A 15,679-nucleotide genomic window follows, 5' to 3' on the forward strand; every position below is an offset into this window, starting at 1 on the left:
GGCTTTTTTTATTATGAAAAGGTTCGCTAGGTTCACTCTAACTTAACGGGAATTCATTTGTCGAGGAGAGGTCCGGACCGGGTCAGCACTGACCGCATGTATAGTGTCTTTAAAGGGCCACACATTCCTCGCCTGAATGAGAGACATTTACAGGTAAACAGGAGTGGAAATGTGATATGATTCAGCTCCATTTTTAGCCCCGTGTACCTGCCTTGGCAGCAGGACACTGTGTTTGTAGAGGAGCTTCTGGGTTTGGCGCCTTTTCCGCAGCCAGAGCGTTCTCTTCACACATCCTCACTACACTGGTCAGAGTGTGTATTAGGAGAGGGGGAGGCGTGGGTGCCAGCCAATCCATCACACCGGGGCACACACACAAGGCCCACTTTATGGGGATTAGAGAGGCAGCAGTTTGAGTGCGTGCGTGTGTGTGTGTGTGTGTGTGTGTGTGTGTGTGTGTGTGTGTGTGTGTGTGTGTGCGTGTGTCTCGGTTCATGTGTTGTCATGGGTATATGTGCAAGCGCGCGGCCCGAAAGAGCGAGCGTGTGAGCGAGCGCATGTCTCTTTGAGCTTCTCAGCGTGCTCAGTGTGTTATTTTGTGTGCGGTTGTGTGCGTAGGCAGATATCGAAGAATGCAAGATGGGAAGCGAGCCCGTATTTTCAAGCAGTGGATGGTAAACAACCTCTGGGTTCAACGGGTTTGAAGCAGCTGGAAAAATTTGTGGAGGGAGCTCAGCGAGGCTGCACAGCGCCTCAGCCTCGGCTCTCCGCAGGAAAAGGCAAACCCTAACAAGCTCTCCGTAGCAAAACCAAACTCGTTACTGGATCTCTCCAGTCAAAGGAGGATTTCTGTCATAAAATATTAACTAATTCCTCCAAGGTGTTTTTGGTCACGTGGATGGAAATGGTATGTAATTTGGACGCTGGCCAACCATAACACCAGGGAAAACGGAGCTTTACCTTGGGAGGACTGCCATTCTCCTCTGGCGGCGGGGGCAGAGAAAGTGTCTTGTTGTTGGCGGGCGGTGGCTCCACGTGGTAGTCATTGTAGTTGCGGAAGCAGCAGAAGAAAGGGCTGAAAATGCTCCGACTCCGGTGCTTCTTTAGGCTGCTGTTAGACTGGGAGACTAGAAAGGGTGACAATCAAAAAGAGAGGAAAAAAAAAAAAAAAAGAGTACGGTTACATTAGGCTCCTTTATATATGCCAACAACAACATCCTTTACGTCAGTAGCAACACTGGAATTAAATTGTTACCAATAGTTCAGCTGTAGAAAGCGAGTTAGGAAGATCAATACTAATGTCATATCAGTGAGTCCAGCAGGAAGCTGGTTTGCTTAGGTTTGACTGGAAACAGGGAGCTACAGCTAATTGGCTCTCAGCGAAGTCGTCTGGCATGGAAGCCATTTTAAAACAGCCAATTTTACATGTCAGATTGTTATACACTGTTAACACAAAAATCTGAAGAAAAACAGATCATGTACTGGCAGACATTTACCAGTACCCTTTCCTTTAAGTTTTCAGACATTTCCTTCAACACGAAAGAGGAAAATTCTTTAGATTTACAGTAACTCTTCTGTACCATTCAGGCTCTTTTGTTAACCCTAAAGTGGTCGATCGATGTAGATTTACATCGATCGACATGTGTGATGGCTGCTGCCTCTTCCACTTTTTGCACTTGACAGAGGTTCTTGTTCCCACAATGCAAAGCGTATTCATACAATACGGGTAAAAACCCTTTTGAAGAATTGCTACAGAGCGTTCTTTCATATTTACACGGTACATTGAGCTGTATTTTTACTGGCTTTTTTTCCGGAGTGTATGAAACAAATAAGATTTCATGTGTTCATTTGTGAGCCTCAGGCCCTGGTGCAATAATTTTGTTAGCTTTGAACGGAGATTGCCGTTTTCCCTCTTTTCCAGTGTTCAGCGATGCCAACGCAAAAACGTTTCAAAGTACTCAAAGTTACAAAAATAGCCCCTTTTAGTGTCATAGTACTATATAGCATATTAATAGATTATTACTGCTGCCACATTCATTTGCAAGAGGTTTTTACGCTTGCAGTTGGTGAAGATGTCACCAGTTTAAACTATTTTATAGACTGTTATGCAGATTTATTCACAGTCCCTTCATTTATTTTATTTTTTTTACAAAATAATACAACTTAAAATAAAATACGACTTAGGCATTGTTGTTTAGTCTTTCACGATGCATTGCATAAGCTATTATGTATATTTTGTATTTGGAATCTTAAGTAGACTAACAGACAGCTTGCTCTCTAATAAATGTTGTGCAGTAAAAAAGAAAATGTACCCCTAATAAATGTTAGGGAATAGAAGTGCAAAGTGGCACGTAATGCAAAAAAATCCAGTCAGGTAAAAAAAATATATATATATATTTTTAGGATGTGTGCTTACTTCCACTGCAATTGCCAACAAAACACTTTGTGAGCTCAGAAAAATGTCCTCCTCAACTTTGAATGATGTGCTGTTTCAGTGCAATTTCAGTGCAATGTCACCTGTGGAGAGGAGACCTCATTTTTGTTTAAAAGCCTTTATGGTAATGAACGCTGCTCCCAATGAAAGAAAAAGATGGCAGTGCTGCTCAGATTTGCAGACTGTGTTTCACACGCATCATCGCTTTATCGTGACAAAAAGAGCAGAGATGTATGTTGTACCAAACAGTGAGGCATCAGTTCATGCAATAAGGAGCACAGGGACAAAAATAGCCGCCATTACAGGGCCCTCTGGGAAGGTAGTTCAGTTGATCAACATCAAAGAAAGAGGGAAAGATTTACAAAATAATATCATATATGTATGCATATGAGAAGAGGCAGAAAAAAATTGATAATATAAAATGTTCTACATTAAAAACAACACACTGGGAAGTCAGAAAATTGCTGTAAACAGAAAGCAGATTCGATATGTCACTCATCTGAGATTTGAAATCATTTCCGTTATCTGCCAGTAATTACACAGTCACATGCTTGGCAAGAAGGCTTGATAAATGGCTGAGTGCTGTAAAGCTCCAGGGAGAAAACAACATACACATGTAGGTCCCTGGTTACATCATTCCTCCTTCACTGTCTCTGAAGCCCATGGCCTACTTTCACACTGACAGAGCAGAAACAAGTGGGCTCGAATGGTCTGTGGGCCTTTAAAAATGTTCTATCACGGATTTTTATTAAAAAAAAAATTATATTTTCTGTCGTTGAGGATGATACTGACAATAAAAAATGTGGGCAGCTCTATTACAAATACTAAAATTTTCATGAGGTGTTCCTGAAGCAGACATTCTGCTAGCCTAATTGCTCTAAAGGTAATTCTTAAGTATGGAAATCCCAACTCTGCTCAGGACTTTGAAGTTTCCGGTGAGGCTGACTTGAGCCAGAATCGTCATTTTCGTGCCTCGGAGCGGCCATCATACAGTTCCCCTGTTTGCTGCCGTCTTGTTAACGTGTTCGTACAGCCGTGTGACACAGGCAGCCCAGTAAGGCATGCGTGCTGCGGCTGTTCGCAGCCTGCCTCGGTTCTGAGAGCTTTCAGATTTGACGCCTGGAACTATACTCGGGTTGCTCCGACTGGATCTGACAGGCTGCGGGCAGTTCGTCTTCTTTGTTCTCTCTTGACTTTGTAGTCCAAAGCTCGCTGTGGCTCTTCTTCTATCCCAATAGATATTCCCAAGCAGCAATATTTCAGTAAACAAACACAGCTATAAGGTTGAAAAAGGAAGGAAACATGCTGTGTTGCTATAACCTGCGTGGTGATTGAAGCAGATGCTCTGCCCTTGTAGGCATGATTCCCTCACGGCTGCTAAAGAAAACTCATAAAAGCATACTGGCTGAGAGTATAGAGTCTATATTTGTCCCTGCAAATATAAAAGTAAATTTACTCTCACGTACAGACAGCGCATTAATAGATGAAACACGACAGGAATTCTCTTGATTATAGAAAAGCCACACTGCACACACTAAAAGCATTAACCTCATAAGACAAAGGTCACCAATCACACACAGACATGTCCACACCCACAGGGACGAGGAGGCTTCATTAATTTGTCAGGACTTACTGTGGTGGAATTAAAGATATATGAAATGCTTTAAATTGCAGCAGCACATTTAGAGATCAGTGTAATTACATAATCTGAAGGGTTAGTTCACGCAAAAGGCCAAAGCATTTAAGTTTAAACATGCAAACTTGGACTCGGTTGAATTTCCCAGTGTCTGAGATTCAATCCCAGTCCAAAGGTTGTGAATTTTGATTGCACTCATAGAAGTTGTTCCACCTTTACATCAGGTGCCCTTTATGAAGGATTTATCAACTGGAATCAATAAGGCTGTGGGGATCAACTGTAAGCCATCAATACGAACGCATTTCAGTTCGCAGGGTTGTGAAAAATCTTGCTGGTGTTTACATTTAGCTTATGAGGTCGGCCTCTGCTGCGCAGAATCTGGACCGAAATCAATATATTTCTATTCAACTTTTGCTATTGGTTTATCAGCCGAGAAACCTTTGCCATGGAAATCATCTTGTACGTAAAGAAACCAAAAGGTCGTTGATGATCTGCCCCAAATAGTTGGAGCTATAGATTCAATCGCAGTAAACGTATCAACACTCGTGTCTGTAGTTCCTTCAGCTGGTCCTCCGTTATTGATTCAGCAACTGCATATTTTAGCATTCCTGTCCATGCTGACACAGTTCTAGTTTGCTTTCCCTTCGATTCAATTATTACTCTGGAGGATTGCAAATTGGGTCCCGAACGCATCCAAGCAATATTGGATGTGCCAAACCCGCAAACTAAAAACTGCTAAATCCTTCATAGGTTTAGCCGTTGCTGTCCTTGGATGCATTATTTTGCCAAGATCTCCATCGCACATGGTGGAAAAGTCTTGGCCCCTGACTTTTGACTTGGACTCCTGATGCAGAGACACTAACACTTGTGCAGACTTGGTGGCTCATCAGAAAGTGAGACGCTTGTTACCCTTTACTTTGTCAATGACTTTATCGATGACTCATCAGAGAGATTACAGCCGTGTCTCTTTTCAAAAACACTGCATCTCTGGACAATTCTCACAATGGTTAATATCCTAAGTACCAGGCTTACTACTTCTGGAACGAGACGTTCCAATAAATACAATTTCAAGTAATTTAGTTAAATTTCTTTCATTTTCATTATATTGTGGTGGAGGCAGGATTAACTGGGACAGATATCTTTAAAAAAAAAAAAATTGGCCAGATTTAAGGAAAACTATGTGCATGGCAGTAGAAAACTAGATCAAAGTGAGAAAAAAAAATACATCAATTCAGCGGTCATATCCTTTCAGGGTAAGTTTCCAGTTTGGGGCCCTTAATCAGCCCACATTTCTCTGAAGTTGGTCTTAAAACGCCTTGATGTCATTCTTCGCTCCTCCATTTTGAGAGCGGCTACATTTTCCCGCCCCGGTCGTCTGCCCCGATCGACCGCCGCGAAAAAGCAGGTGGGAGTTCGAGAGAGGGAGAGAAAGGAGAGGGAGCTGGAAGGGTTGAGAATGGGTGGGGAGAGTTACTGTGGTGAGACAGCCTATACTTGGGTCTGATTCTTACTCCACCCCCTCCTGCACCACCACCCTACACAAACAGAGCTTTCCTTTCTCCCTTGGACACAAACAACATAGCTCAGAGTTGACTGCGGCCTGAGACTGAGCAAACACACACACACACACACACACACACACACACACACACACACACACACACACACACACACACACACACACACACACACACACACACACACACACACACACAGACTCACATACACAAATACATGTAGCATACATGTTCACACATCCAGGCAAAGGGGCACATTGATCAACAAACGGCATACTTAACACACTGAGGCACACAGAAACTTTTTTCATTCAGTGTCCTTGCTCAGGAATGTGCCTGGAGTAAGCTCGCCTTGCATAGTAATGGAGCTTTCGTCAGCCCTGAGAATAACAGCAAAAGGTTAAAGTGCAGCACTTGCCATTAAGAACACAGGCGTATTGACCTGCACAGATTGCACCAACGCAAGTTAACTCGGTCAAATAATGCACTAAAGCACCCAGACTGAAGTAGATTGGTTAATAGTTTGCGGCTCTGTTAATAACAGATACACTAAAAATCTTAAGTAAAAGGTGGTTGCCAGTGGCTTTATTCAACAAAAAAGCTCCCTGGAGAGAGAGAGAGAGAGAGAGATAGTAGACCATATCTGTAGCCTCTTCAAAGCAGGTGCACATTATTTGCACCTTTCTCCTTTTTTATTTGAAGCTGAATGTGCTTCATTCAATTCAGGATCTTCACTTGATCTTGGAGCTTTGAAAATGCCCCTTTAAGTAAGGTTGCTGAGCGTAAGGTAACAGTGATAGAAAGCCTGCTCGTCAATCAAGAACTGCCCAGGCTCCCTGTCACATGTTCAGGCACAACCACTAACAAGGCCGGAAGAGGGAGAAAATGCAGGAAATTCTCAGCATTCCTGACAGGAAGAGATAATCACCCTGTGACCCACAGCGTGGAATAATGCCAGGCTCTGAGAGGGAATATGATCCCGGCTTAGCTCAAAAAAAAAAAAAAAAAAAAAAAAAAAAAAAAAAAAAAAAAAAAAAAAAAAAAAAAAAAAAAAAAAAAAAAAAAAAAAAAAAAAAAAAAAAAAAAAAAAAAAAAAAAAAAAAAAAAAAAAAAAAAAAAAAAAAAAAAAAAAGACTTTTGAGGTGGCCTCCTTTACTGTAGCTTTAAAAGGCACTAAAATATGCACGCAGTCCAAAAACAACATGCCACATTTAAAAATATGATTTAGCTGCCGGTTCTGTTTACAGTGCACGATTTGATAGGTTTATGTTAGGACAAGCATCATTCAGGAGCCAAATGCTTCGAGCTGAAAGTGCCCAGTGCTCCAGACAATTGAAGGTGAATTTAGGCTGATGGCAACTTTTTTTAGTACAGGTTTGAGCATAATTCCTGTCAGTTATAAGTACTGTAGTCTCCATGCTAATTGCTGCGACCTAAAAACATGACAGCATTAAAACAATAAAGTAAATGGGACAAGAAACACTTGTGATCATCTTCAGTAAAACATAGCTTACTTAATACTCCTCAGCAAAGCAGAAGTTATTTGTTGCATTACTTTTACTTCCGTTGCTCATAACAACTTCAAAAGCCTCCAAACCCACGGGTCATTTACTCAGACCATCTGAATAACGAACTCCTCAAGTCTCATCCTCAACTGAAGGCTTACCGACCAAACACAGGCAAAGCTACAGGCGGCTAAATAAGACACATCATGAGAAGTAGACAACTTTTGAGTAACTGAAAGGTGTATTTTTCTCTTTTGGTGGAGGTCAACCACTTCTTTACACCTCCATGGCCTGGAGCCCAACTAACATGTAGTTAGTAGCAGTTAGCAGTGTGTTCTCCAATCAAACGAGATATCACTCCTTCACCAAATTCCTGATACAATACCAGACAGCCTGACTTTTCCGGGATTAGTAATGGATGCACATAAAGAATGACCAAAACTATCTAACATAAAACAGAATAGAAAATAAAATGACGCTTTATTATACTGTTTTAGAAGTGTCTGGGTGACATAGATCGAACTGTGCTCCAGTAGCACTTAGTTAACCAGCCGGGCAGGTAAATTGTTCAGTACCTGGGGGGCATGAAGGTAACTGTGAGAACAGTCTGTGTGAATGTGGAGCTTTAATAATTCAGATGGAAAACAGGAAGGTTTTGAATGGCACGGCCAGATACTTGACATACACCGAATAAAACAACCTGCAGCCATATGGATTTCCATGGTATCGCTACTGTATAACTCTAAAAGAGCCTTCACAGGGTGGCAAAGTGACTCTATGGTAATAAGACACCAACAACCAAAAATGACACGCTAAAACCCTGCCACCCCTCAGGCAGTGGGCATGATTTCACAGATTATTAGCTGCCTCCCCTCACTAACATTTGGAGAGTGGGGTGGTTGCATTAAAAGCGGGACCAAATCGTCCGGGGGCTTATGTAATACCATGCGAGATAAAATACTTATTCGCCTACAGACACAATGAAGAACAGGACTCACACACACACGTACACTGACAGGTAATCCACTATTCGCCTACAGTTTGGGATCTAATGTCTGGAGTTCACAACATTGAAAAGGCAGAGTGAGCACCTCCAGATGAAGCCGTTTCGGTCCCTGGCTATCACTAACAGAAGCAGACAGCGGTGAGGGGGAACTCCTTGTTGTTCCCTTTGTCAGCAGAATAACACTGTGGTAGGAAACCCTGTAGTACACAATAAATCTCCAAATGGGACGGTGCTAAGAAAAGAAACAGTTTTATACTATTCTGACATTTATACAGAGGCTACAACTAACACATACGAGGGGGAGATCAAAAAGCCTTGTAAAGCTGCAACCTTTGTGAGTAAGTGGAAGTTATATTGCTTGATGAACATCAGCTCCTGAGCAGAGCGCTCACGTCAAATTTGGTGTCAGATTTTCGCAGACCAGAATAAAGTTGCAGGGAAGCGAATCACTTTTTATACAAAGTCAAAAGTAGAACTCAGTGTTGACAGTCTGACTCTGTGGGACGAATCCACAGCGCACAACCCACTGAAAGCTCTTCGGTTTTGGACAGTGATGTTCCACCCCGCTTGAAATGCGAATATCACTAAAAAAAACACTTTGCCCACTTCATTGCTTCGTTGCCGTAGGTTTTCTGAAGCATTTGAAATGTTTCTGTTGTAGAATTTGATGTGTACTCTCTGCTCAAGTTTCAGGTACATGGTGAAATTGTACCTGTGGCCATAAAAAAAAAAGTGATGCAAATTGGAATACTTACTCACAAAGGCTATATATAGCATCTTTAGTTGAAATATCTCAATAACTATTTAATGGATGGTCTTAAAAATTGATATAGAACTTCTTGCTGCCTTCGAAGTAAATTAAAATAATGATGATCCTTGACTTTACCTCTAGCGCCACCATCATCAGGACAAACCTTTAACTTTTTGGTTGATGATTAAATACCTGCAAACGCAAGTATTATATATATATATATATATATATATATATATATATATATATATATATACATACATACATATATGTATCATTGTAACCATCTTAGCATGTTGACATGAGCATTTAGCTCAAAGCACAGCCTCACAAAGATGTCTGAGTGGCTGTGTAGTTGGTCCTCTAGTTTTATAACCCCACGCTCTAAAACCCTAAGACGTAAACATAAAACCGACAAGCGGCAAAAATTCACATATGACAAGTTGGAACCAGAAAATGTTTGAAAATTCTACTTAGCAAATCAATATATATTACGTTATTCAGCAGATGATTTCGATGTGTCTTCCATTTTTTTCATTTTCATATTGTACATCAGGAGCCAGTTTATTCAGCGTCCTGTCCAACAACACTTAAGGACATGCGGAAACTCTTAAGCTAAAGTAGCAGCTAATCCTTTACACCACCGGAGCTACAATTCCTTTAATTTTGTTTTGTTTGTCAACTAATTGATTTGTCAATAAAGTGTTGATGCACTTTTTTTTATTTTTTTTTTTTTTTTTTTTTTTTTAAGATTGACTTAACTGCCATCGCTTATTAAAAACAGCAGAGAAAATACCAGCAATAACAATTGCTGTGACAATTACAACAGATCAATTTCTAAAACAATATTTACACCATACAGCATCTGCTTCACGATCATGTGTTTACTGACACACACACACACACACACACACACACACACACACACACACACACACACACACACACACACACACACACAGAGCAAATCAAACAGTTGAGTAGAGTGAGGTAGCAACGAATGAGCTGAGACTGACAGTTGTGCGCATCAGTCTGCGTGTGCTCACTGTGCCGAGGTCCTTGGCGTGTTATGTGTGAGGCTATCAAGGCAATAATAGCACAGTATGATAAAATAAACTCCCATTAAGCCTCCTTACTTCCCCACACAGACAGCTGAGGCTGGGGTGAAAATTATAGACTGTGGAGGTACACTCAGTTCTAGCAGATGCCTTTAGTCACACTGACTGACCCTCAGCCGCCCTTCTGGCTTTATTTCTCTACTTATCTGCGAGGATTTATATATACATATGCATCCTACGTAAGCTTATGTAACTGACATTACTCAATAACCCAGTTACATTTGAAAAAGCCAAGACATGGTTTGCAGTGATTTAGACACACAAACCATTCGGTTCGCTCCAATGTCATGCAAGATACTCATTCTCCCTGCAGTGAACTCTGACACGGAGACGTGGGTGAGTCTTCCCCTGCTTTCCTGTCTCAGTTATATAGCGGCAGAGGAGATGTGGTGGCGGTGCCAGCCTGCCTGCGGCCCCCGGGGGAAGAGGGCTGCCGCTTCTCGAGCGCTCTGCGAAATGAAGGAGATGACAAGGGCGGGGGAATTAACCCACTGAGAGCTCAGGGAGAAATAATGAGGGAGATCTGACTATTCTGCCGGAGTTACGCAACCGGCAGCAACACAGCCCACGTTGTTTGGGGCTGCGGCAGTTTATTATTTATATATCTTTTTATATTCTCATCTACAACTGTGTGCTAAAATCCAGAGGCTCAGTGACTGATGGGTAATCCTCCTCTCCTGTCTGTTGGTTAAAAACAAAGGGCAGAAGAATTGGTGTCAGATGTGATCAAAGGCCTGTCTTCAGGCTCCTCTTGAACATGGACATGCTCGTCGAACACTTGGTGACCCCGGAGTAAGAAATGCTGTCCATGCGGCTGTAACATTGATTTTGAAAGCCAATCCAGTGAGCAGAGTGAAATTTAAAGGCATACGACAACAATTTAGTTTTGATTTTTCAGAAAACTGGAGAAGTTACAAGACACAGGTTTAAAAGACAAATGACTAAAAATGAAAGCAGACTTCCTTAACATGAGTGAAGCCCCAACAACACCAGATCCTACATTACCCAGAACACAACCAACAACATATTTAAGCCTGGTAAATGATTGTCAAACTCCACATCCCTGGTTTGTAAAGCAGGATTTCTGTTAAAATTGTATAGTCTCTAAATCCAAAATGAGATTATCCCGATGACATCACTACGACATCATCGGCATTATTGTCGAAAGCACCGCTGGAGACACAAAATACATTACACAACTGGTTACAACAGCCAAGTGCTCCCTATTATGAGTAAACATTTACTCAAATCTGTGGAGTGAGCCTTTAAAAGGTGCAATATGTAAGATTCAAGTACCATCTTTTAACACCACTTTGTTTATAGGAGTCGACAGACAAGTTGGACTGTATGAACGTAGTATTGGATTGACAAAAAAAAAAAAAAAAAGGTGATCCGTTAAGCTGTAGTTTACATTTTATCTTACTGATGTCCATTTTTAGCACTAACACTAAATGCTTGTTATGAAAATAAGTAAACAAGTAGGTCATGTACTTGTATGCGTGTTGGTGTGAGAATGTGGGAGTCCTGCTTGTGCATTGCTTTCCCATGCCTGTGCTCTCTGAAAGGCATTCATCTCCACATTTCCACACACAGCATGTCCTACTTAGAGGCCTCTGAGATTTACAGTTAAATAGTATTCACCTTTGCCTCAGGAGGATGAAAAAAAAGATGCCTCCTTGTATCTTTTACAGCCTCTGTACAAGTGTATTTGCTTATTCTCTGCTCATCTGTTTAAAAATGTATAAAGCTTTTATGCTATTCTGTCAAATATCTCCCAAACTGGGACGCAGCATAACTCAGACAGGGTGACAGAAAATCACTATGGACAAAACATGATCTCCCTTTTAGACAGCCAATTACTGATGATAAATGCCAGCCATAAGAGGGCAAAATATGCAGAAAGGCCATCGCCTTGTCAGAGCGAGGTGAATACCTGACTGCAACCCAGATGCTTTATCCTGATCTCTCTTCATACGCACACCTCCAGTCTCGCTTTTCTTCTTGACCCCTAAATTTCGAAGACTGTTTTGAGCCGTTTTAACAATGTCCGTTTGTCCGAACGGGTGCTCAATTAATTGTAGCTTGTGGCCTGTGTGAGTCCCAGCTGAACAATCCCGTCCTGTTATAAACGGCCTTTAGAGCAGCACCATACAGGCGGCTGCGGCCGTGTGGCAGGCGGCCGCTTTTGCTCCGAAGGGATTGTGGCTTTTGGAGCATTAATAATGGCCTTCACTCATTCACAGCCACTGTACGCCGATGTGTCAAGATATACAGGAAAAGCCGAATGATGTAACCCAACAACAATACTGCGCATTCAAAGCGAAGCATGACAAGCATGCACCAGAAGAACCAGAGTGTCAGTCGTTTGTCTTCTGTAGTTAATTAGAGGAAGTCTGAAGTTTGACGGCTTGAAAGTCACCGACGGCTGCAGTTAATTAGACCAAAAGCTGAAGACAGACACAGCTCTATGCTCCTATCCTAACTACACGTATGGATGATGTTCTTCTGGTACCGTGTTCTTATTGGCTTTTCTCAATCAAATCAGGAGAACTTACATTATTACAATGCAACTAATCGCAGCTCAGAATGGAAGTTGATTGGACAGAATCTGATTTTATAAAGAGTTTAATTGAAATCCTACTTTAAAAATCTCTTCAAAGCCCACGCCGGACATTTTGAAACGGCGTTTACTCCAAAACAAGCAACCACAGCATATGAGCTACACTTGAGGCCACATTCAAGCATAACACTTCCCCACAGTGCTGTCAAACGTACGGTCCAAAGCACACATACATAAAAAGAGGCCCAGAAAAACCCAAACCATGCTGTGCAGAAGAACCAACAAGCTAACAAACTTTACTGAGTGCAGGGAAATGCAAAGTTTTTCATGTGCAGGAAGGCACGTGCACGTATTCTCAAAAATAATCATAATATACATTTTTATTCATACGGGGTCTTTATGGATTACAGCTCAATCTGCTTTGTCTTAAACAAACATACTTAAAATGCATGTTCTTTTACTGCAGCCACCAAGCATAGAAAAAAAAAAATCCCAGCACTTACATGGCATTGGTCCAATTCAAACACAGCAACCAATCATCATCTTGTAACATAGGAATGAGACTCAGGAACAGAAACAGGAACATACAGTATCCTCATGTGACTTTCAGGACCTACAGTTCTCGCTCAAGCAACAACGTGATAAAGTAGGATAGTACAAAAGTGAATTATGAAAGATAAAACATTTTTTATAATAAAACTATTAATAGTAACACAAAAACGGTGGTGGAGTGTATCTCCATTTATTCCATCGCTGTACTTGTGAATACAGCTTTCGGGTACTTTACTGGAGCACTGCCACTTTGCTTTATACTAAACTGCACAACATTTAAAAAGGGACAATTTACTTTCTGTCAGCACCAACAATAATTTTAACCCAAGCCACATTAAAACAGTCACAATTTTTGCAAAGGTGAAGAAGGTAAATAAATAACATAAATTAACAGGCCAAAGGAGCATTAGTTTGGGACTATTTTCAGCTTCGAATGAACACACATTTGGTGCTCTAGCATTTACAGCAACAGGAAGTGTAATCAACTGGTAAACCGTATGTGTAATTGACTCAAAATAAACTACAGTACACATGTTTATCATGAGGGAAATAATAGGTTATCATGTGCGTGTCATTTATGTGTTTTTTAATAGTTTTGAGACAGAGGTGGAGCTCTGTGGTGGTACGGCACCGAGGAATGAGCTATATGTGTTTTCATGGGATTTGTTGACATTAAGAAAATATTTCAATATCATCTGGTTTATTCTTTTATTTCAAAAATGCCAATACTTGCTCTGTTTGTAATGGTGAGAGAGAGAGCTATGACCTGATCTAAAAGCAAAGCTAAAATTGTGGGTCAAACTGCTCTCAGGTCATATTCAGTAGTAACGTTTTACAAAGTTCAGGTCTGTAAGTGGATATTTTTTTGGGTCATGGGGCTCTACTGGAGACATAAAATCAGCATATCAACAACTCAAGATTTATAAACAAGTAAAAGGATGTGAAAACTCCATTCTAAACTGAAAGCTAGTCAGGGACTTCTGAGCAGGAATCTGAACTCTTCTCTTTTTTCCAGATTCAACTGCATTGTGAGTCAAGGTTTAAGTCTTCACAGTCATCAAGAGTGGGAGTGAAGAAAAAGTCAACCCACACTATTTTCCCCTGTGGCCTCTCTTAGGATGGATTGCAGTGCGATTGCATCTCCTTCACTGTGTCTGATCATCCATAGATCTACAGACTGCCTCACAATTAAGGACCACTTTCCTGATTTCGAACTTGAGTCTTTATTGTGAGCAGATGTGCAAATCTGACATAAATCTTCGTAATGCATTCTTTGTCACACAAGATAACACTAATTGGCACTGGAAAAAAAACTCCGCCAGCCATTTTTGATCAGGCTCCAACTCCACTGCCAAGTAAAGACACGAGACAGACTTAAAAGGCTGCTACTGAACTAGCTTCTACATAGCAATTAGAAAGGTTATGGTTATCTAAATAAAGGTAACATTAAAAAACAGCTTAACGGACGTAGCCTTATTTTATCACTTTGATTAGAGATTTTAACCTTTTAGTTAAAAAAAAAAATCAGCTTAGCTCAACATAAACACTGTATGCTAACTGCTAGATTGGTGGACGTCAGTTAAGTTGAAGTCACCTTCAATATGTTTATCTTCTCTTGACAGTACTTAAAGGTTGTTTGCGGCAAACATTTTTCTTTACAATACCAATTTTGAAGATCTCCGTTTTGTTCGCTGTAGTGACACCTGGGCGATAAACTGTAACTGCAGCTGTTTTTGGACTTCACTTCCCAGAAATCCAAACCGTGGGACGTGGTTTCTTTTTCTCTGAATTTGCACTCGTTTCATCGCCAGCAGTCATTCATTTTCTTTGTTTCTCCATTGTAACTGTTTACTCGCAACTCTATAGCAGAGACTGGGAAAAAAACCAGAATGCCTGCTTTTTCTTCTTCTTCTCCTCAGTATGCCACTTCAAGCACAACGAAGTTAAAGAGCGAGTCCGTTACATCAGAATTTTCCACCGACAACCAGTTCATCGAGTTTCTAATACTGAGTATGCAAATCCTTATATCAGTGGGTCACAGGCTCAGCCATCATTGTGTCACCTCATTTAACAATAAATAGTGACTTTAAAAAAAAAAAAAATCAAAATCTTCAAGATTATTACTTTAAAATGGAACCACTGATACAAAACTAACTTAATCGGGGAGATATGAAAATAAACTATATCGTTTTCAATCATCATTTCCAAGTAAAACAAGCACCTGACACATCAACAAACACTTAAGGAAGCCACTTATGGTGACGTAAGACTACTGGTGGTTTATGAGCTCTTGCATTATGTGAAATTGAGTCCATTGTGGTTACTTAAAATGCCGAACAAACTCCATGTAGCAACAACAACACTAAGCTACATCAACAACAGTTTTATTTGCTGCATGCAGCGGTAAAAACATTCCATTGTTTCTTGTTTTTTTAACTGATTTAATGTGAAAATATATAAATTAATACAATCCCCTACTTCCGCGTGAGGCATGTTCATCCACACACTGAGACACGGGCCGATCCTACGCATGCAGTTAACAAGCTTATCAGTCAAGGAGATTAGGCTTGGAGGGAAAACATTCAACTTTTCCCAATGAATTG

The 15,679-nt window shown here is 40.9% G+C and overlaps 1 protein-coding gene across 3 annotated transcripts in view; it reads right to left on the reverse strand.

The window, feature by feature from the left end:
* Window positions 1-15,679, reverse strand: part of ctdspla (CTD (carboxy-terminal domain, RNA polymerase II, polypeptide A) small phosphatase-like a) — a 35,477-nt gene that overhangs the window by 15,181 nt on the left and 4,617 nt on the right. For all 3 annotated transcript variants that reach the window (XM_069703568.1, XM_069703566.1, XM_069703567.1), the window contains exon 2: window positions 958-1,124. In XM_069703568.1, coding sequence (XP_069559669.1) covers window positions 958-1,124 — 167 coding nt within the window. The remainder of the gene's footprint in view (window positions 1-957; window positions 1,125-15,679) is intronic.

Source organism: Brachyistius frenatus, unplaced genomic scaffold (genome assembly GCF_029030835.1).
Source record: "Brachyistius frenatus isolate BFR_SWC_R1_liver_20210118 unplaced genomic scaffold, ASM2903083v1 Contig_47, whole genome shotgun sequence".
NCBI classification, from domain to species: domain Eukaryota; kingdom Metazoa; phylum Chordata; class Actinopteri; family Embiotocidae; genus Brachyistius; species Brachyistius frenatus.